Source organism: Lepidochelys olivacea (genome assembly GCF_965140295.1).
Source record: "Lepidochelys olivacea isolate rLepOli2 genome assembly, chromosome: 7".
NCBI classification, from domain to species: Eukaryota; Metazoa; Chordata; order Testudines; family Cheloniidae; genus Lepidochelys; species Lepidochelys olivacea.
Window position 1 is genome coordinate 91,554,673 of NC_140417.1, and position 22,931 is coordinate 91,577,603.

General features: G+C 42.2%; 1 protein-coding gene across 1 annotated transcript in view; it reads left to right on the forward strand.

Annotated features, from left to right (window-relative positions):
- The window catches only part of LOC311524412 (lysosomal acid lipase/cholesteryl ester hydrolase-like), a gene marked incomplete at its 5' end in the record, with an annotated part of 38,190 nt that extends 16,836 nt beyond the window's left edge, over window positions 1–21,354 (forward strand). Inside the window, 6 exon segments of the mRNA XM_084635474.1 lie at window positions 3,111–3,220; window positions 7,302–7,438; window positions 10,815–10,955; window positions 13,142–13,213; window positions 19,138–19,209; window positions 20,868–21,354. Of these exon segments, the coding sequence (XP_084491600.1) occupies window positions 3,111–3,220; window positions 7,302–7,438; window positions 10,815–10,955; window positions 13,142–13,213; window positions 19,138–19,209; window positions 20,868–21,101 (766 nt within the window). The 3' untranslated portion in view covers window positions 21,102–21,354.
- Between the last annotated feature and the right edge of the window lie 1,577 nt (window positions 21,355–22,931).

The following is a 22,931-nucleotide window of genomic DNA, read 5'->3' on the forward strand; positions in this document are numbered from 1 at the left end:
CTGAAAAAGTTTTTCCTAATAGCCAACCTAAACCTCCCCCACTGCAACTTGAGACCATTATTCCTTGTCCTGTCATCTTCTACCACTGAGAATAGTCTAGAACCATCCTCTTTGGAACCACCTCTCAGGTAGTTGAAAGCAGCTATCAAATCCCCCCTCATTCTTCTCTTCTGCAGACTAAACAATCCCAGTTCCCTCAGCCTCTCCTCATAAGTCATGTGTTCCAGACCCCTAATCATTTTTTTGCCCTTCGCTAGACTCTCTCCAATTTATCCACATCCTTCTTGTAGTGTGGGGCCCAAAACTGGACACAGTACTCCAGATGAGGCCTCACCAATGTCGAATAGAGGGGAACGATCACGTCCCTCAATCTGCTGGCTATGCATCCCAAAATGCCATTGGCCTTCTTGGCAACAAGGGCACACTGTTGACTCATATCATGCTTACACTGTCACCCCTAGGTCCTTTTCTGCGGAACTGCTGCCTAGCCTTTCAGTCCCTAGTCTGTAGCGGTGCATGGGATTCTTCCGTCCTAAGTGCAGGACCCTGCACTTATCCTTGTTGAACCTCATCAGATTTCTTTTGGCCCAATCCTCCAATTTGTCTAGGTCCCTCTCTATCCTATCCCTGCCCTCCAGCATATCTACCACTCCTCCTAGTTTAGTATCATCCGCAAATTTGCTGAGAGTGCAATCCACACCATCCTCGAGATCATTTATGAAGATATTGAACAAAACCAGCCCCAGGACCGACCCTTGGGGCACTCCACTCGATACCGGCTGCCAACTAGACATGGAGCTATTGATCACTACCCATTGAGCCCGACAATCTAGCCAACTTTCTACCCACCTTATAATGCATTCATCCAGCCCATACTTCCTTAACTAGCTGACAAGAATACTGTGGGAGACCGTGTCAAAAGCTTTGCTAAAGTCAAGAAACAATACATCCACTGCTTTCCCTTCATCCACAGAACCAGTAATCTCATCATAGAAGGGGATTAGATTAGTCAGGCATGACCTTCCCTTGGTGAATCCATGCTGACTGTTCCTGATCATTTTCCTCTCGTGTAAGTGCTTCAGGATTGATTCCTTGAGGACCTGCTCCATGATTTTTCTGGGGACTGAGGTGAGACTGACTGGCCTGTAGTTCCCAGGATCCTCTTTCTTCCCTTTTTTAAAGATTGGCACTACATTAGCCTTTTTCCAGTCATCCGGGACTTCCCCCGTTCGCCACGAGTTTTCAAAGATAATGGCCAATGGCTCTGCAATCACAGCCGCCAATTCCTTTAGCACTCTCGGATGCAACGCGTCCAGCCCCCTGGACTTGTGCACGTCCAGCTTTTCTAAATAGTCCCTAACCACCTCTTTCTCCACAGAGGGCTGGCCACCTACTCCCCATGCTGTGATGCCCAGCGCAGCAGTCTGGGAGCTGACCTTGTTCGTGAAGACAGAGGCAAAAAGAGCATTGAGTACATTAGCTTTTTCCACATCCTCTGTCACTAGGTTGCCTCCCTCGTTCAGTAAGGGGCCCACACTTTCCTTGGCTTTCTTCTTGTTGCCAACATACCTGAAGAAACCCTTCTTGTTACTCTTAACATCTCTTGCTAGCTGCAGCTCCAGGTGCGATTTGGCCCTCCTGATTTCATTCCTACATGCCCGAGCAATATTTTCATACTCTTCCCTGGTCATTTGTCCAATCTTCCACTTCTTGTAAGCTTCTTTTTTATGTTTAAGATCTGCAAGGATTTCACTGTTAAGCCAAGCTGGTCGCCTGCCATATTTACTATCCTTTCAACACATCGGGATGGTTTGTCCCTGTAACCTCAATAGGGATTCTTTGAAATACAGCCAGCTCTCCTGGACTCCTTTCCCATTCATGTTATTCCCCCAGGGGATCTTACCCATCTGTTCCCTGAGGGAGTCGAAGTCTGCTTTCCTGAAGTCCAGGGTCCGTATTCTGCTGCTTACCTTTCTTCCCTGTGTCAGGATCCTGAACTCGACCAACTCATGGTCACTGCCTCCCAGATTCCCATCCACTTTTGCTTCCCCCACTAATTCTTCCCGGTTTGTGAGCAGCAGGTCAAGAAAAGCTCCCCCCCCCAGTTGGTTCCTCTAGCACTTGCACTAGGAAATTGTCCCCTACATTTTCCAAAAACTTCCTGGATTGTCTATGCACTGCTGTATTGCTCTCCCAGCAGATATCAGGATAATTAAAGTCACCCATGAGAACCAGGGCGTGCGATCTAGTAGCTTCTGCAAGTTGCCGGAAGAAAGCCTCATCCACCTCATCCCCCTGGTCCGGTGGTCTATAGCAGACTTCCACCACTACATCACCCTTGTTGCTCACGCTTCTAAACTTAATCCAGAGACACTCAGGTTTTTCTGCAGTTTCATACCGGAGCTCTGAGCAGTCATACTGCTCCCTTACAAACAATGCAACTCCCCCACCTTTTCTGCCCTGCCTGTCCTTCCTGAACAGCTTATATCCATCCATGACAGTACTCCAGTCATGTGAGTTATCCCACCAAGTCTCTGTTATTCCAATCACGTCATAATTCCTTGACATCACCAGGACCTCCAGTTCTCCCTGCTTGTTTCCAAGGCTTTGTGCATTTGTATATAGGCACTTGAGATAACCTGCTGATCGCCCCCCATTCTCAGTATGAGGTAGGAGCCCTCCCCTCACAGACGTTCCTGCCTGTGTTTCCTCCCGGTATCCTGCTTTCCCACTTACCTCAGGGCTTTGGTCTCCTTCCCCCGGTGAACCTAGTTTAAAGCCCTCCTCACTAAGTTAGCCAGCCTGCTCACAAAGATGCTCTTCCCTCTCTTCGTTAGGCGGAGCCCGTCTCTGCCCAGCACTCCTCCTTCATGGAACACCATCCCATGGTCAAAGAATCCAAAGCCTTCTCTCCGACACCACCTGCGTAGCCATTCGTTGACCTCCACAATTCGACGCTCCCTACCCCGGCCTTTTCCTTCCACAGGGAGGACATTGAACAGTTTCTGTTTTACTTAGCTAACAAACTTGAGATTTACTAATGTGCATTCTAATGTAGTTGAAACTATGGTAATTAATGTATGTAAGCCTTTTGTGTTTCCTCTCTGTAGTTTTGATGAGATGGGTAAATATGACATTCCAGCAGTTCTCTACTTTGCCATGAATAAAACGGAACAAAAGCAGCTGTACTATATTGCCCATTCAGAGGGCACAACTGTAGGTAGGTGAAGGAATGCAAGCTGGTATACCATAGCATCCTATTTACATCCCAGCAGGATGTGGACTTCGGTTATTAACTCCCTTTCTCCCTAGCTTAAAAGTTAAAGGTAGAAATACTTTCTAAACTGAAATTGTCAACGTTTGGATAACTTTTCTCAGAACAATTTTTGTGTGTCTGAACTAAGCAAACAAATTGGTTCCTGACATCTTTTTAGACTTTCTTGGTAAGGTTTGTTGATATCAAACAATTATTTAGAAGGTGGTCACTGTGAAAGCTTGCATGGTGTCTTTGGTTATTATAGTTTTGCCAGCTCCTGCAATTTTATCACAAGCCTCACAATATTTGTTGCCATCTCCTGCAGTCAATGCTGTGTGACAAAGTTCCTCCTCTGCCTCGGTGGGTCCTGCGCTTATTGGTGGATTTGCTTGCCTCAGTGATTCACAGCAGCCCTCAGTTTGGCCATTCTTGCTAGTGGCTCAAACCTGCCATCCACTCAGCTAACCTCATCACTGGCCAGCATGGGGGAAACGGAGAACAATCCCTGCAGTTTCTGGGTCCCACCTAGTGGGTCAGGGCGGATCCCTTTCCAGTTTAGACCTTCCCTTCTGGTGTTTCTCACAGACCAGATTCAACTCCTCCTGTGTCCGATCAGGAGTTGGGGGGATGCGAGGGAACCCAGGCCCACCCTCTACTCTGGGTTCCAGCCCAGGGCCCTGTGGATAGCAGCTGTCCACAATGTTCCCTGTATCAGCTGTGTGACAGCTACAACTTCCTGGGCTACTTCCCCATTGCCTTCCCCCCAGCACCTTCTTTATCCTCACTGCGGTATCTTCCTCCTGAAGCCTGATCACACTTGAACTCTTCACTCCTCCAGCAGCACACCTTCTCACTTTCTGCTCCTGGCACGACCCCCTACTAACTGTTGGGAGGTCCTTTTTAAACCAGGTGTCCTGATTAGCCTAACTGCCATAATTGAATCCAGAAAGTTCTTAATTGGCTACAGGTGTCTTGATTAGCTTGCCTGTCTTAATTGGTTCTGGCAGGTTCCTGATTGCTCTAGGGCAGCACCTGCTCTGGTCACTCAGGGAACAGAAAACTGTTCATCCAGTGGCCAATATATTTGCCTTCGACCAGACTCCTTTGTCCTCCGTCCATTCACGCCTCCGAGCGGAGTTCCTCTGGGCGGCGTCCACTGACTCCCTTGATGCCTTTGAGGAGCGGTGGGCGCTGTCCGGAGTTCTCTGCTCGGTGTCCCCGTCCGGTTCCCTTCGTTTGACCCTTTGACCGCACTCCCGTCCCTGTTTTTCATTAGTTGTCCCCCGTAATTAGTTGGTTCTCCAGGCCCTGTGGATCTCCCCCTTAGGCTGTGGGGGGATCCTTTTGTAGTGGACGAGCTCTGCCCGCCCACGTCCTGGATTCCCAATAGGACCAGACTCCTTTGTCCTCCGTCCATTCACGCCTCCGAGCGGAGTTCCTCTGGGCGGCGTCCACTGACTCCCTTGATGCCTTTGAGGAGCGGTGGGCGCTGTCCGGAGTTCTCTGCTCGGTGTCCCCGTCCGGTTCCCTTCGTTTGACCCTTTGACCGCACTCCCGTCCCTGTTTTTTCATTAGTTGTCCCCCGTAATTAGTTGGCTCTCCAGGCCCTGTGGATCTCCCCCTTAGGCTGTGGGGGGATCCTTTTGTAGTGGACGAGCTCTGCCCGCCCACGTCCTGGATTCCCAATAGGACCAGACTCCTTTGTCCTCCGTCCATTCACGCCTCCGAGCGGAGTTCCTCTGGGCGGCGTCCACTGACTCCCTTGATGCCTTTGAGGAGCGGTGGGCGCTGTCCGGAGTTCTCTGCTCGGTGTCCCCGTCCGGTTCCCTTCGTTTGACCCTTTGACCGCACTCCCGTCCCTGTTTTTTCATTAGTTGTCCCCCGTAATTAGTTGGCTCTCCAGGCCCTGTGGATCTCCCCCTTAGGCTGTGGGGGGATCCTTTTGTAGTGGACGAGCTCTGCCCGCCCACGTCCTGGATTCCCAATAGGACCAGACTCCTTTGTCCTCCGTCCATTCACGCCTCCGAGCGGAGTTCCTCTGGGCGGCGTCCACTGACTCCCTTGATGCCTTTGAGGAGCGGTGGGCGCTGTCCGGAGTTCTCTGCTCGGTGTCCCCGTCCGGTTCCCTTCGTTTGACCCTTTGACCGCACTCCCGTCCCTGTTTTTTCATTAGTTGTCCCCCGTAATTAGTTGGCTCTCCAGGCCCTGTGGATCTCCCCCTTAGGCTGGGGGGGGAATCCTTTGTAGTGGACGAGCTCTGCCCGCCCACGTCCTGGATCCCAATAGGACCAGACTCCTGTGTCCTCCGTCCATTCACACCTCTGGGCAGAGTTCCTCTGGGCGTCGTCCACTGACTCCCTTGATGCCTTTGAGGAGCAGTGGGCACTGTCTGGGGTTCTCTGCTCGGTGTCCCCATCCAGTTCCCTTCGTTTGACCCTTTGACCGCACTCCTGTCCCTGTTGTTCATTAGTTGTCCCCCGTAGTTATTTGGTTTTCCAGGTCCTGTGGACCCCCCTCTTAGGCTGGGGGGGGGGATCCTTTAGCAGTGGATCCCAATAAGACCAGACTCCTGTATCCCATTACTCATGTTTTGGAGAGAAGATTAAAAACACAAACTCTTGCAGCTCAAACACCAGAAGGCAAATAAAAAGAACCTAAACATTATTTAATTTCAAGCCAATCTTATTATTTTAGTGGGGCCTGATGCAGGATTTTTGTGTGCTTGGTATTGGCTATTCTGCTATTTAAAAACAAATTGCTGGTATTATAGCCACTAAATCAGTATTTACAAATTGTTTACTACGTATACCGTGAGTACAGAAAGTCAACTCAGTCCCTAGTGTATGAATACAATGAGGGATTTGATTCATTTGCAGTCACTTGAGGGTTCCTGGTTTACCCATAGGATCGGTTGGTGACAGTGGGATGGGGGATATAGGCTGGTATGCCATGTTGCACCATTGCCATTTGAAAAAAGTGGGGAAAAGACAAAAAATGGTGGTTGGGAGCAGGAAGCCTGTTACCACTTCTTGCATAATATCCTTTTCCCCTTTTTTCTCCTTGAGTCAGAACAGTATTAGGCTCTAAGACAAAAGTGATAAAACATGCATTTAGGCTGGGATTTTCAAAGGCATAAATAGAAGTTAAGCACCCATCTCCGCTAGGCACCTTTGAAAATCCCAGCCTTAGAATACAAATAGTACCATATATCTTCTATACATAGACATTGTTAAGGCCATTTTAATTGCTTCTTAAAATGCTGTGCAATTACTCACAGTACAGTGTATTTCTTTTTTCTCTGAACATTTGCCTGCCCTTGTGAATTTAAGTCACAGTTTTAATAGTCTTTTAAATATAGTTTTGAATGTGAACAATTAATTTACAACCCTATAAATAGTGCTTTAGAAACTGGGCATCATAAAACTCAGAAAATATTTTATGGGAATTTTGGAAACTTGATAGGAAAGATTCTGGAATCATCAAGAAATCTGGTTAATAGAAAATTTGGTTCTACACCAAAACAAGTTGAAACTATAATCTGACTCTTGGCCACCTGAATCCATCTGAACAATACCCCAAAACTTAATTTTTCCCAATGAAGACTAAATGGAGATTTAGGATGAACATTTTGCTGTGATAATATGGAATCATAGGGCTGTAAGGGACCTCGACAAGTCATCAAGTACAGCCCCCTGTACTTGAGGCAGGACCAAGTAAACCTAGATCATCCCTGACAGTTATTTGTTAAACCAGTTCTTATGAACCTCCAATGATGGGGATTTCTCAAGCTCCTTTGGAAGCCTATTCCAGAGTTCAACAACTCTTATAGTTAGGAATTTTTTCCTAATCTCGAACCTAAATCTCCCTTGCTTCAGATTCATTACTTTTTGTCCTACTTCAGTGAGCATGGAGAACAATTATATAGCATTTGAATAGATAAAAGGCTACTTATACATTTTAACCTTCAGTTTGCTGCATGGTAACTATTTATTTTAATTATGGATGATTTCTTTGCAATAATACAAAATAATTTGTATTTTCTTAGGTTTCATAGCATTTTCCATTAGGCCAGACTTGGCTCAAAGAATAAAAATGTTCTTTGCCTTGGGGCCGGTAGCCACAATTACATTTGCCAAAAGCCCTCTGGTAAAGTTTGTGAGTCTTCCTGAAACACTGCTCAAGGTATGTCATTCCTCCACCTATAGGGCCAGATTGTTGGCTTCAACTCCTCCTGATCTGCTCTGCCTAAAAGCAGAGGGGAATCCTTGGGTGGTGCAGAGCTGCTGTGTACCCCGTACTCCCTTTCTACTGGGGGGCATGTCAGGGGCTAAAAGAGTTAGGTGGGACTGGGAAGTAAACTCAGCAAAGCTGAGAATCTGGCCCTGAATATTTGATTATTCAGATAGTTCTATGATGGACTTGGAGCTGCTCTATGATGATTTATGAATACTGCATGTTGGCCTAGTTATTGGGGTGTTTTCTGAATGACTATATTTCTTTAACTCAACAAGAGTCTGTGTGGAAAAACAGGAAGGAAAGAAAAGAATGGCTCAAGACAATTCACCCCTCAACAAACACTCAAGAGTTGTTCGGAGACAGTGGCAGTCCTATTGGCTCTAAGGATTTTACTTCGTTTGCCTTCTGAGCCTAGAAGAACAAAAGAACTATAGCATGTTTAAAAAGTGACCTTTTCTCAAGAAAGAAGTAATAGGGGAACAAGGACCCTACTGGGACCCTGGAACACAGGACACTGGCCTGCCTACTTACCATCGCAGGATGGCAAGCCTGTACATAAGATAGATATGCTTAGAGATGGTTTTAAAATCATTTTTCTCTAAAAGCCTTATTCTTACTGCAAAATAAATAAATCCTTCTGTCTAATAAGGCTGGTCACTGTACATCACCAATCAAAGACTCCTGAAGGGAAGAATTGCAGGTGCCCAAATCCAGTCAGAACCACTGGATACCCATGGTTGATATGCAGAGGACTGTAGCCCAGAGCCAAGTCTAAGAGTGGGAAAATTGTAAAATTATGTCCCAAGACAGAAAAAAGTCATGAGACCTGAAAGCTGAAGGGTGCACCCAGAGAGACCGGACATGGGACAGAGGTGTAGCTAGTCCTACAGCCATGACAATTTCTTAGAATTCTATTTCCTGTTTATGGAGGCAGGTAAAAGTTACACAGGAACGGCTCCTGGGGCCCCATGAGAACTGCCCCCTTTGGCCAGCATGTACATACATACTAACTCAATGTATACTAGTATTTTATATGCAAAGCAAACCTGAGAATTATCAGATTGGAAGTGATTTCAAAGGAATCACTACCACAACACTGGTGTGGGCTTGAACTATGGACTATCATGGAAGTGCTGGTTGAGGTTCTGTAGTTAAGACTGAGTTGAGATTTAAATTTAAAGCCAGCATTCAACCACTTTGCTACAGATGAAGACTGCAGAATATCCTCCTCAAAATGACAGCTCTTGTTTTTTGAGTACAATATGAATTTTCTGAGAATTTAAAAGTAAATCCTTGAATTTTGAGTTTAAAATTAATTTTTTGTCTCAAATGATCTTAATAATAGAATAATGCAGATACTTCAGACTTCCCAGATAGTTAAAAAATCACTGAAATCTCATAACCTCATTGAAGCTGGTGGCTACAGTGTCTCTCTCTCCCCCCCACCCCCCTTTAAGATGATAGAAACAGTTAAGGTCTGTTGTGAAGTAATTGTGAGCTCTACCCAAAACACATCCAAAGCCACTCAGGAATTTGAACTTGCCAGGTATTGTCTGAATTTGTGAGTGTGAGTGTGTGTGAGAGAGAGAAGCAGAGAAGCACACAGAAACAAATAGAGAAGGAAGCTCCAGACACAGCCTGGACAAGCATAGCATGTAGCCCCAAGAGAAGTCTAGAAAGAGTTTTTGGAGGGGGTTATGGAGAAAAGGGGCTTATGGCTGTGAGCAAGGAGACTATCTTGTGTATCTTGGGTTCTCTTGTGTTCAGAGAAACATAACTTTTTATATTCTTTGTAAATAAACTAGATTGCATCAAAGCCCCTCGACTCTATCATAAATTTCTCCTCCCAAATTTTTGCTAACCACTAGGATCAAAAGGGTTTGTGTGGTCCTTTAAGAAATGTAGCATCTGAGTCAGGTTGCTTTTCTTCCAAATGATCTTAATAACAGAATAATGCAGACTCTTCAGACTTTTCATATAGTTAGAATTATTGAAATCTCCTACACTGGCTACATTTGAAGACCTTTTTTAGTATAATTGGTCATTTTTTGCCATAATACATCATAACTGAAAGTTTCTCCTTTAGCAGAGGCTGACTAATTTTCTACTTCACCGCATGACCTGAAGCTGGGATGTATGTGTGCAGAGGAATGGAGTGTCGGGGGAGGAATAGTGTGGGGGTATGCATGCAGAGGAATGTAGATAACCCAGTGTGGATGAAAATGGCCGTTATGCCCTGGCTGCTTTCTGCTGCTCCAGAAAAAAAGCAGTCAGAGGCTATCAATGAATCTGGCCCTAAATGTTAAAATAAAGATTTAAGGTTGATACTTCATTCTTCAAATTGGTAGAAATGTACATCATAACATTTTCTTTGGTTTTCTTGTGTGTGTTCATGTGTGAAATATTTAACAACTTAAAAAGCCAAGGAAATTCCTAGATAAAAACTTGTTAAACTGGAGTTATGTTGAGAGGACATATCAGTAGCTTAAGGTAAAAACATTATAAGGTTGCTGTAATTATCCCATAAACAAGCTTTACAAACTATAAGTCCCATTCCCTCCACCTCCCCACCCCAAAAATAGTACAATGTGTCTTAAAAATCAATATAATCTAATCTGGGAAAACAAACACTATGATGGATGAACCATAAATACATAGTTATTGCATGGCATCACTACATGGCAGAGCAGTTTGTGTGCCTTAAATTTGCATTTCTCTACCTTAACATGTTTGCATTTCTCTAAAGTGTAGCCTGAATTCTGAATTTCCTGGACTTGAAAATCTTGTTTTGGGGATAATTACAACATCTCTGAAATATTTTTACCTTTAAATTATTGCTCTCAGCCTTAACTCCAGTTTAGTATATTTTTTTTTCTGTGAATTCTGATTAATTATATTGTTAGGGCAGAGTAGAGAAGCTTGTATGCTGTATCTGTTCTGTGGCTAAAGAACATCAGACTCCAAGGCTCTCTGTCTCACATCCTCCTTTAGAACTACAGCAATGAGAGGACACAGAGTAAGACTTTGCATATGGTGAGTGTTAGTGGCAATGAAGAAGACTGCTGTATTCTGTAACCAGGCTTACAACCAACTGAAATATATTCTGAAACAGAGGTCATTGACTTGGGAATGGATAGAGAATTTCCTTCATGATTATCACTCAGTAAACTAAGAAAGGTCAGGATTACAACTGAAGTATTACAGGATGTCAGAGGGTTTCATCAAGCTCTGAATACTTAGCTCATATTCAAGAGTAAAGTGGCAACATATCTGTATGAAATGGAACTGTAATGAGACAGCTACTGAATAATTTTCTTTTCAGACTGTATTTGGAACTAAAGGAGTCTTTCATCAGAGTGAACATCTGCAAAAGCCTCTTACCCTATTGTGTACCAAGCTGGATAAGTTTTGTGCATATGTCCTCTCTTTTGTGGCTGGGCGTAATGAGCAAAACTTAAATATGGTAAGTATGGACCAGGCTATTTAAAACAAATACTGCTCAAATAATTTCTGAGGTAAATAGCATTTGTGCCCTGTGTGTGTGGCACATAGCTACTTTCATGTGGGGAAATATATGCATAGTACTTGGCTTAACTCAGTGATGTTCTGAGGGAGTAAGAGCTTCTTGGTGACTTTGACCAATGCCAAGGTGGCTTTTAACTAGTGATGGGATCAACCAGAACACTAGGTTCAAACCTTCCAAAGCAGGTGGGGTGAGAGTCTGAATCCAATCCTGGATCCAGATTTCACAAATGTCTCTATCTGGTTGATACAAGCTTCTGGGTCTGAACACCACTTACCAACTGCAAGGTATTAAAGATTCAGAGCCAATTTGGCAACAGGGCCATTCTCTAATTTCAACCCATGAATGACATGTGCATAATACTTGCTATCTTTTCTTAATCTAAGATTCATTTTACCTTTATCCTGTCTATCCATGGGCTCATTCTTGCCCTCAGACTACATGGCCATGCAGGAGGAGGAGGGGGGAAGAAGCTCTCCATCCCATTCTGCTTGTGTGGCATCTTAGTCTTGCTTGGATCATGTGTGTAAGGTACAAGGGTGAGAAGAAGGTTCTGGGTCTGCATGCCCAATGCTTTCTTCCCTTCATGAGCTAGTGGCTAAGGAGGTGTGTGGAGTGGGTGGAACCATAGTTCCATGCTCCATCCCTGCATATACCAGCCAGCTGAGCTATATGGGGGCAGGGGTAGGGCAAATGTACTGTGCCCTGAAGGAAGCAGGAAGAAACTGTGACTCTCCAAAGTTTACTGTAACTAAACTCATATTAAGAATTAAACATTGTTCTCTTGCCGTAAGGCTAATAATCAGAATTTATCAGACTATAAGAGTGAAGTAGCACTCCATTTCCCAGAGGTACTTCTGACAATTGGAAGCTTGTTTTAGTCTAAATAGATACTGTGGGCCATATCCTGCCATTGATTATTCAGTAGAGCTCTTTGTAGATTCTGTAGGGGCTTCTGTTCAGAAATGGGTGGTATGGCATGGCCTGAAGTTTGCAAACTGATTTGGATTCACCATCTTTGTCCTCCTTTGCTTTTTGTTAAACTGAGATTAAACAATTAATTAAAGAAGTTTTATCTAATTGTAAGAAAAATATCCAGTTTTTAATCAGTGATAGTATGTCAGATTTTTCTAACAATTGAGAATCATGGTAGTGTCTTAAAGCCAAATTATAAAATAAACCCTACCAAGGTCTGCTCTGACCTAAAACATTTAATAAGTTCAATATAAAAAATTAACCACAGAAAGATGTGATAGCGATTTAAAACAGCCATTTCAGGAAAGGTCTAGCCTTTCTAAATGGTGCAGATAAACAATTAATGCTTTTTCTGACATTGGGTATATCAGTAATGTGACTCTCAATTCAGAACCAAATTTGATGGAAAATATAAGTTATTGTCTCACAATATTAAGTAATTGTCTTTGAGTGTACTAATATAGCTAGAAAAATATATATGTAAAAATTATTTTTCTTCCTTGTTTGTGGAAAAAGTAAAACACATAGTTAATTAAGTCTTTGTTATTAAATATACATGTATATGGGATTTTTTATGAGGTCAGGCATGTACCTGGTTTGAAAACTCTAGTTTTTATAGTCATTTAAAATTATTTTTATCACAGAAACTGTGTTTATTCAGTAATAGTGACTTCACATAACAGGGACTCCCTCTAGTGGCCAAAATGCCACCTGTAAATTCTTAGCATTAAGCCAATTATTTTGTAGACTTGTTTGTAAGTTCCCTGTTTTTATATCTTAAGGGTAACGTGTTCTAGTCCTTTTTCATGCAATGGTAAAACTGGTGCTTTCTAGCTTTAGAAAGCTGGGAGTGTGGGTTTGCCTTCTTCTGCAGTGTGTGGCATGGGTCACTTGCTGGTATAAATTAGAGTAAATGTGGGTGGATTCTCTTGTAACTTGAAGTCTTTAAACCCTGATTTGAGGACTTCAGAAACTCAGCCAGAGGTTATGGGTCTATTACAGGAGTGAGGTGGGTGAGGTTCTGTAGCCAATAACGTGCAGGAGGTCAGACGAGATGATCATGATGTCCCTTCTGGCCTTAAAGTCTGTGAGTCTGAATCTAACCAAATGGATCCCACGTTGATAACAATTAGTAAATGTTTTCTTTTCAGAGTCGGTTAGCCATGTACATCGGACATTCACCTGCTGGAACATCTGTACAAAATGGCTTACATTGGCGCCAGGTATTTCATGTAGTATAAGTGTACTTGATACTCTGAAACAAAGTCAGGGCTACTGTGCTAGGCGTAGATCCATAAAGGTACGTAGGTGCCTAAGATCCAATGTTAGGCTCCTCTGTGATCCAAAGAACTCCTGCTTAGCTGCTGCCTGACCCTGTCGAAGTCTAAACTCACTCAGCACCTAAATCTTTGGTGTGAAAGTTTCCTATGCATGTATGTTGCTGTCTCTGGGTATGCATGTGGCTTCCTCATTATAGGTGCCCGGATGCCTATCTGCCATGTAGACTACAGAATAAGCCACAAATGGGGAAGATGTTCACCTACCTGTGTTGCCTGCAGGGCCTGATCCAGTGGACAAGCTCAGAGGCTGCCTGTTGGATCAGGTTCTGTTCCAAAACTGGGTGAAGAGGTAATGCCCACCTTCTAACTCAGTGGTTGGAACATTCACTCGGGCCTGATCAGGGGGAAAGGGTTTAAACGGGAGAGTGCTCTAACAGCTGGGCAATGGGATAGTCTGCTGTGGGTCTCTCTCAGTCTCTCCTGTTGAAGTTCTTCCCATGAAAGTCATTGGAGCAGGGGGAGTAGATCCTCGGTCTCCCGCCTCACAGCTGCTTGCTCTAACCACCAGGCTACAGAGTTATTCTCACTCTCTTTGTGCCTGTCTTTAAGTATCAGGGGGTAGCTGTGTTAGTCTGTATCCACAAAAACAACAAGGAGCTGGGGGTGGCTGGCTCATTACAAATAAGCTTTGCCACTCCTGGAATTGACACCTCCTCATCTATTATTGGGAGTGGACTACATCCACCCTGATCGAATCTGCCCTGCCAACACTGGTTCTCCACTTGTGGGGTAACTCCCTTCTCTCCATGTGTCATTATATAATGCCTGCACCTGTAATTTTCACTCCATGCATCTGAAGAAATGGTTTTTACCCACGAAAGCTGATGCCCAAATAAATCTCTTAGTCTTTAAGGTGCCCTTGGACTCCTTTGTTCTCTTTAAGTAGTTATCCATAGTGGAACAGTTTCAACAGGAGAGACTGAGGAAGTCCCCATTAGAGAACCCTCCTGAGAGGTAGAAGACCCCATTGAAATGCTCCTGCCCCCTCAGGCAGAGGGGGGAACTGAACCTGGGGTTCCTACATGACAAGTGAGTTCCTATCCAAAGTGAGCACCACCACCTGCTAGGTTTGGTGTGGAACAAAGCAGGCACCTAACATTCTCACAAGAAATGACTCAGACACCTAAGCTTCCTGATTCCAGGCAGTGGCTTCCCAGCTGTGAATCGCAAGCAGAAATAGGCTGGATTTAGGTGTCTATCTCTGAGAGAGGAGTGGGGCTTAGAACCCACCTCCTCCATTGGCTAACTTAGGCGGCTCCCTGGCTAATGTTCTGGCTTTTGTGGATCACATTCTTAGAAGCCTGCTCCTCACATTCCTTGCATAGGAGCAGAAGACGCCTAACTCAGGCTACATGGTTCATGGTGTTGTTCCAGTGATTTTCTAGGAACTTAACAGTTAGGTGTTACATCACCAAAGTTCCTTTGTGGATCCAGGCCTTAGAGACTTGCCCAACTTGTCTTATCACACATTGTCATTTACTTTTGCTAGACAGAGTGTTGTTTATCACAACAATTTTCACAAAAGCCTTAACCCCTTGATATCAGGTACTGAGATTTCTTTATGACACATTATGCACTTAGGAATTGGACAGTCGGGTCAGGAGCTTGCAGGCTTAGTTTTTTATAGTTAAAAACATTTTTATTTGAAAGGTGTATAAGTGAAATAGAGCATATTACATGTAATTTGAAGGTGTTAAGGTCCTAGGTGTCTAATTCTCACTGATTTCAAATATCTGTAAAAATCTGGCCCTAAGTCACTTGTGAAAATGAGACTTGGGGTTCCTAAGTCACTTAGGTGCTTTAACATTTTTTACCTGTGCTCTCACCATTACCTGACTGGGATTGATCGTGTACCAGTTGAAAGTCAGTGGTGCAGGATTCAGCCTATTATGCATAGAAGAAGGCTGGCACATTCTAAAGATTTTGATCTGAAACTGTGAATAAATATCCTTGTTTTCCTTTATTACAAATAATAGAATTTAGGCGTAATGCTCCTTATGTGATCTTTGGCTTTTCATTAAAAATTGATGTCAGCTGGAATGCCATTAATATACATTACCAGAATTTAAACCTTAAACCTAAAATGAAGAGGTAACAACATTGCTGTAGGATCAGACTGATAATTTCTTGAATTTTCTCTTAAAAATGGCAAAATCTTTTAAAACAATCTCCATAAGGTCAGTAAGAACTTAAATGGGTCAGTACAAGGAATTTTGATAAAATCGTGTTACATATCTTGTCTCTCAAATAGAAATACAAATAGTTAGTGACCTTGCCTAATCAAAGAGGCCATGATTCTGCCACCCTTAAGAATCATAGACTTTAAGGTCAGAAGGGACCATTATGATCATCTAGTCTGACCTCCTGCACAACACAGGCCACAGAATCTCACCCACCCACTCCTGTAACAAACCTCTAACCTATGTCTGAGCTATTGAAGTCCTCAAATTGTGATGTAAAGACTTTGAAGTGCAGAGAATCCTCCAGCAAGTGACCCATGCCCCACACTGCAGAGGAAGGCGAAAAACCCCAAGGCCCTTTGCCAATCTGCCCTGGAGGAAAATTCCTTCCTGACCCCAATATGGTGATCAGCTAAACCCTGAGCATGTGGGCAAGACTCACCAGCCAGACACTCAGGAAAGAATTCTCTGTAGTAACTCAGATACCGCCCCATCTAACATCCCATCACAGGCCATTGGGCATATCTACTGCTAATAGTTGAAGATCAATTAATTGCCAAAATTAGGCTATCCCATCATACCATCCCTTCCATAAACTTATCAAGCTTAGTCTTGAAGCCAGATATGTTTTTTGCCCCCACTGCTTCCCTTGGAAGGCTGTTCCAGAACTTCACTCCTTTGATGGTTAGAAACCTTCATCTAATTTCAAGTCTAAACTTCCTGGTGGCCAGTTTATATCCATTTGTTCTTGTGTCCACATTGGTACTGAGCTTAAATAATTCTTCTCCCTCCGTGGTATTTATCCCTCTGATATATTTATAGAGAGCAATCATATCTCCCCTCAGCCTTCTTTTGGGTAGGCTAAACAAGCCAAGCTCTTTGAGTCTCCTTTCATAAGACAGGTTTTCTATTCCTCGGATCATCCTAGTAGCCCTTCTCTGTACCTGCTGAAGTCTGAATTCATCTTTCCTAAAATATGGGAGATCAGAACTGCACACAATATTCCAGATGAGGTCTCACCACTGCCTTGTATAATGGTACTAACACCTCCTTATCTTTTCTGGAAATACCTCGCCTGATGCATCCCAAGACCGCATTAGCTTTTTTCATGGCCACATCATATTGGCGGCTCATAGTCATCCTGTGATCAAATAGTCTGAGGTCCTTCTCCTCCCCTGTTACTTCCAAGTGATGCGTCCCCAGTTTATAACAAAAATTCTTGTTATTAATCTCTAAATGCATGACCTTGCACTTTTCACTATTAAATTTCATCCTATTACTATTACTCCAGTTTACAAGGTCATCCAGATCTTCCTGTAGGATATCCCGGACCTTCTCTGTATTGGCAATACCTCCCAGCTTTGTGCTATCTGCAAACTTTATTAGCACATTACTGCTTTTTGTGCCAAGGTCAGTAATAAAAAGATTAAATAAGATTGGTCCCAAAACCTATCCCTGAGGAACTCCACTAGTAACCTCCTTCCACACCTTTCAGTGTGACCTGTTGTAGTCTCTCCTTTAACCAGTTCCTTATCGACCTTTCAATTTTCATATTGATCCCCATCTTTTCCAATTTAACTAATAATTCCCCATGTGGAATCATATCAAATGCCTTACTGAAATCGAGGTAAATTAGATCGAAATCGAGGTAAATTAGATCCACTGCATTTGTCCAAAAAATCTGTTACCTTCTCAAAGAAGGAGATCAGGTTGGTTTGACACTATCTACCTTTTGTAAAACCATGTTGTATTTTGTTCCGGTTACCATTGACCTCAATGTCCTTAACTACTTTCTCCTTCAAAATTTTTTCCAAGACCTTGCATACTACAGATGTCAAACTAACAGGCCTGTAGTTACCCGGATCACATTCCCCCCCCCCCCCCCCACTTTCTTAAAAATAGGAACTATGTTAGCAATTCTCCAGTCATACAGTACAACCCCTGAGTTTACAGATTCATTAAAATTTTTGCTAATGGGCTTGCAATTTCATGTGCCAGTTCCTTTAATATTCTTGGATGAAGATTATCTGGGCCCCCCAGTTTAGTCCCATTAAGCTGTTCAAATTTGGCTTCTACCTTGGATGTGGTAATATCTACCTCCAAATCCTCCTTCCCATTTGTCGTCCTACCATTTTCCCTAAGCTCCTCATTAGCCTCATTAAAAGACTGAGGCAAAGTATTTGTTTAGCTATTGGGCCATGCCTAGATTATACTTAACCTCCACTCCATCCTCAAGGTTTAGCGGTTCCACTTCTTTTTTCTCTGTTTTCTTCTTATTTATATGGCTATAGAACCTTTTACTATTGGTTTTAATTCCCTTTCCAAGGTCCAACTCTACATAGCTTTTGGCCTTGCTCACTTTATCCCTAAGTGTTCTGCTAAGGTATCTTTCCTTGCTAATCCCTCCCACTCCTTGTAGGCTTTCTGCTTTTTCTTAATCACCTCTCTAAGGTGCTTGCGTATCCAGCTCGATCTACAACTCCTGCCTATGAATTTTTTCCCCTTTCTTGGGATGCAGGCTTCTGACAGTTTCTGCAACTTTGACTTGAAGTAATTCCAAGCCTCCTCCGCCTTTAAATCCAAAAGTTCTTCAGTCCAATCCACTTCCCTTACTAATTCCCTTAATTTTTTAAAGTAAGCTCTTTTGAAATCAAAAACCCTAGTCACAGATCTATTTTTGTTTATCCTTCCATTTAGTTTGAATTGAATTAGCTCATGATCACTCTAACCAAGGTTGTGTCCTACAACTATTGCTTCTATGAGGTCCTCGCTACTCACCAAAACTAAATCTAAAATGGCATCCCCTCTTGTTGGTTCAGCAACTACTTGGTGAAGGAATCCATTTCATTGGGTCATAGTACCTTACTATGTGAGTAGTCTCCTTGATTTCAACTGAGCCCAGAATAGTCAAGCAATTATCACAAATGGCTGGTTCACTACCCTTAGGATAAAAACTGTTTTCCTGCATTCTTTCTAGATTAAGATGCAAAATATGCCCCTCTGTGGGGGACAGCAGCTGTAACTTCCTACATGATTATAGGATGCTTAGAACCAAGGGCCTCTGACCTGGCTAGCCTCTAGGCACTACTCCAATATAAATGTTAATATACCAATTGCATCTAACGACCTGAAAATAGCCAAGACTGGTAAACACAATGGGCCTGATTCTGATCTCACTTACACTGGGTATAAATCTGGAGTAACGGAAGTCAGTGGAGTTACTCCATATTTACATCAATGGTTCAAATTTCTCTCAGGTGTAACAGCTGAAGTCATTGGAGAGACACAAAGGAGCAATCTGGCCTACTGTTTGGTTCCTTAAAGTCCTTCAATTCAGTATTTATAAATACTTACACGGGAAGGAGATTTCTGATAGCAGTTGGCTCTTTAATCTAGTGGACAGAGATGTAATATGATCCAATGGCTGGAAACTGAAGAGAAATACACTTAGGTTAGAAATAAAGTACACATTTCTAAAAGTGTGGGTAGTTAACCACCGGAACAGCGTGAGAGCAGCATTTGCCCCAAAGTTTTAACAGGATGAAAGACGCTGTATTCTGCTCTCTATCCCCTGAGCTATCCAGACTTTCACTATCATTATAACTTTTTATATTATATAATTAATAGGTATTGTATTCAAAGCAATTGCAAGCTTATGACTATGGCTCTAAGGAAAAGAACATGGAAAAATACAATCAGGTAGGTTAACATACTTTTTGTTGAAAAATGCTGTGAGCTTTGAAGAAAAATAAAAAAAAATTGAGGACTGGAAAGCTCAATATTTAGTACTATAAAGGAAAATTTCTATAAGATGTGCCAATGATACCTTACATCAGTGAGGTTAAAAAGTATATATATAAATAGATCGTGTTCGGATAGTTGTGGGTGAAACTGTGGAGAAAGAGGTGATTTCATGCATATATGTGGACATGTCCAATTATTAAGATACGTAACCAAATATTACAAATGGATGGAGATTTATTACCAGATGATCCTTTGATAATTCTCCTGGGACTTTCCAGTGGGAATGGTCACAGGCAAAGGAATGAATCTCTCACCTGATAGTAGCTGCTAGACTATTGACAGTGTCTAATTGGGAAAGGCAAGATGTTTCAAAAAACAAAACAAATCCCGGAGATGAGAGGATTATTGGTATGGAGAAATTAGTGCATCAGGTATGCATACAGCAACACTCAAACATACTACATTCACCCACAAAACACCCATCTGATTTGGCAATTCTTTAATAAATGTAATAGACTTGCTTTGGATTGTTAACAAAGAAGACAGAATTGTCTTTCAGTTGAAGGAAATCCCCAGAAGTCACATGCCCTGAGTTGTGTGAGGAGGTTCATCCTCTAAGGCGGTAATACCCTGCCAGCTAAGAGTGTCTTTTGATGCTATCCTTGCATACTGCATCTTTTGACAGAAAGTGAAGAATCCATTTTGTAACAGCTAGTATTTGTATTTTCAGTGTTTTGTGTGGCTGTGGCAATGATATTTCCTAAATATACCATTTAAAACCAAAGCAATGTAAAGCACGCACCCTTTGCTACCAAAGGTCAATTTAAAAGAGATGTGTGTGTGTATAGCTACAGGGAGGAATGACAATCCTGTGTTTAAGGCATTGATTCAGACTAAGGAGACCCAAATTCTGTTCCTGGCTCTGTCGCCGATTTCCTGTATGATCTTGGGCAATGCACTTAACGTCTCCCTCTACTCCAGTTTCCCATTGGTAAATTGAGATTAATAATAATACTTCCTTGTAGGATTGCTGTGAAGATGAATTCATTAAGGTTTGTGAGGTACTATGAGTACCAAAGAAAAGCCTCTGAATAAAAAAAAGTGGTCTAAAATGTCCCATTTTAATAAGCAATAAGCTGCAACACTCTGGGTTATGGACAAATGGAGCACAAGAAATAAAATGGCTTGTATTTTGCTCAGTGCATCACAGTCCTATAAGATGTGAATAGAATGCTAGGATATATTAAGATGATACAAATATATTTTCTTACAAAATGTGTAACATGAACCAATGTACTTTAACATCTGTATTATAAGCATGGTTATTAATCTTTTGAAATTGATCACTCTAATGTTAAGGTTTACCCCCAATCCAGATATCAAATTGCTGGAGAATTTTCATTCATGTATTATGCAAAAATCCAGGAATAGGGTTGTTGTTGCAATTAACAGGATGAAAAATGGACTAAGAAAGCAGGTTTTATTATTACTATTTTTATTTTAGCAGATTGTGAAAGCAAGATAGTAGGCCTCTGTCTCTTCAGAATTGGTTTGTTAAAAAATTGGTGTAGCTTTACAGGTTTTCATTTCTAATCCATTTCCCTTTTTGCCAGACTACCCCTCCTATATACAAGATAGAAGAACTGAAAATGCCCATTGCTATTTGGAGTGGTGGACATGACTTGTTTGCAGACCCAAAGGACGTGGCCGCATTACTTGGTCAAATTACTAATCTCATTTATCACAAGCATTTTCCTGAATGGGAACATCTAGATTTCACCTGGGGTCTTGATGCAGCTAAGCGCATGTATGTGAAAATCATTGAACTGATGAGGAAGCATCCCTGAAGCCACACAGTGGTTCCTGAGGTTGAATGATTTGATCCTTCTATTGTGCTCAGAAATAAGGATGGTTTTCTTTCCTTAAAGTGATTAATCAGGGGATTAGTAAAGGGCTTTATGGTGACTGACTTGTATTTTCCTACATTTGTCACTCTACTGTATTTTCCAACCTGGTGAATTTCAATAACTAGGGAACTACCTCAGGAAGCTGAGATACATTTCCAAGAGGAAAGGAGTACTTGTGGCACCTTAGAGACTAACCAATTTATTTGAGCATAAGCTTTCGTGAGCTACAGCTCACTTCATCGGATGTTGCATCCGATGAAGTGAGCTGTAGCTCACGAAAGCTTATGCTCAAATAAATTGGTTAGTTTCTAAGGTGCCACAAGTACTCCTTTTCTTTTTGCAAATACAGACTAACACGGCTGTTACTCTGAAACATTTCCAAGAGGAATCTGTTTAAGACCTACAAAAGCAGTCATGTACATACCCCCTGTTATACCACAGGGGATCACTTTGTTTGAAATTTTTTAATCTCTGCCATATAGTCTATGAGTGGGTGATTCATGACATTCATCCAGTTCCAGACAATAACGTTTCTTTCATCACTTTTAAAAAGCATGCTTTTCGTGGGAAGCTTTTAAAGAGATTGTCAAAGTGCTTAGGTCAAAAAACAGTTGACTTTGGTGCTTGAGAATGATTCCCTTCATAGCCTCTGGCCAACTCTCTCAACTTCTCTTTCAAGTTTCCTATTTTCAAAATAGCCTACCTTGTAGGGATGTAGTGAGGATTAATTTGTTAATGTTTGTAAAGAACTTTAGGGATCAAAAGATTACACGTGCTAAATTTTATTAGCTCATATTGAAAGATTTATTTCAGCTTTCTGGGTATTCATAAATTTTTCCATCCAATCCACATTGTAGCAAGAGTTATGCTAAAAATTCAGATACTCTATTTCCATGAGCAGCTTTGATGTGGTAATTACTAACCAGTAGGCACAAACTGAAATATGGATTACTGTTTAGGCGTAGCTAACTACGGGGAGTGAGTTCCTTTAGTCAGTAATGCAGCTGCAAGCAAGCTGTGAGCAGACTCAGCTGTTTACTGCTTTCAAGTGAGTGAAGTTATTGATTCTGTTTTGAGTTCTTTCAGTTAAAAAATTCATATACTTCTGATTTGTTGCCCTGGGTGATTCTTTCAGTGGGTTTAAGGTGCTGAAAAATTAAACTTGTTCCTGCCTGTTCATACTCCTGTCTTAAAAACATTGTAGGGAGGCTGTGGGGCTTTTTATATTATTAACAGCAAGAAACTGGGCAGTTATGGTATGATTAACTTGGAAAACATGTGACAGGTATATAATCAAGGCAATATATTGTGTGTACTTATGCTTTGAGTTATGATTTGTGATTTAAGACATTTTTGCAATTAATAAATAAAAAACTCAATCATCTCCTGGTGTATGTCCCTGGATTAGCTGTGCCTGTATTAAATGTTCGATCTAATATAAGAATGCAAGTTCTCTTACTGTATATCCAATAGTTTCTGGACTGGTGGGGATGAGGAGGGATGTTCTATCAATAGGGGTATCTCAGCCTCAACCAGAGTTAGATGTTTAAAAAAGCCTGGATTACTGTTATGACATTAAACAGTTTAATTGTCATTTTATCCTCATGATTTTGAAGCCAATCTCATGCCCCTTTGGGTGTCTAACTTGAGAGTTTTGAACATGCAGAGGTGGCAATAGTGAAAACAACATCCCATAAGTGCGATTTTTAAATGAAATGACTATGGAAAGGGACAGATATTTTTCATTTTAAGATTTTTGTTGGGTGGTTG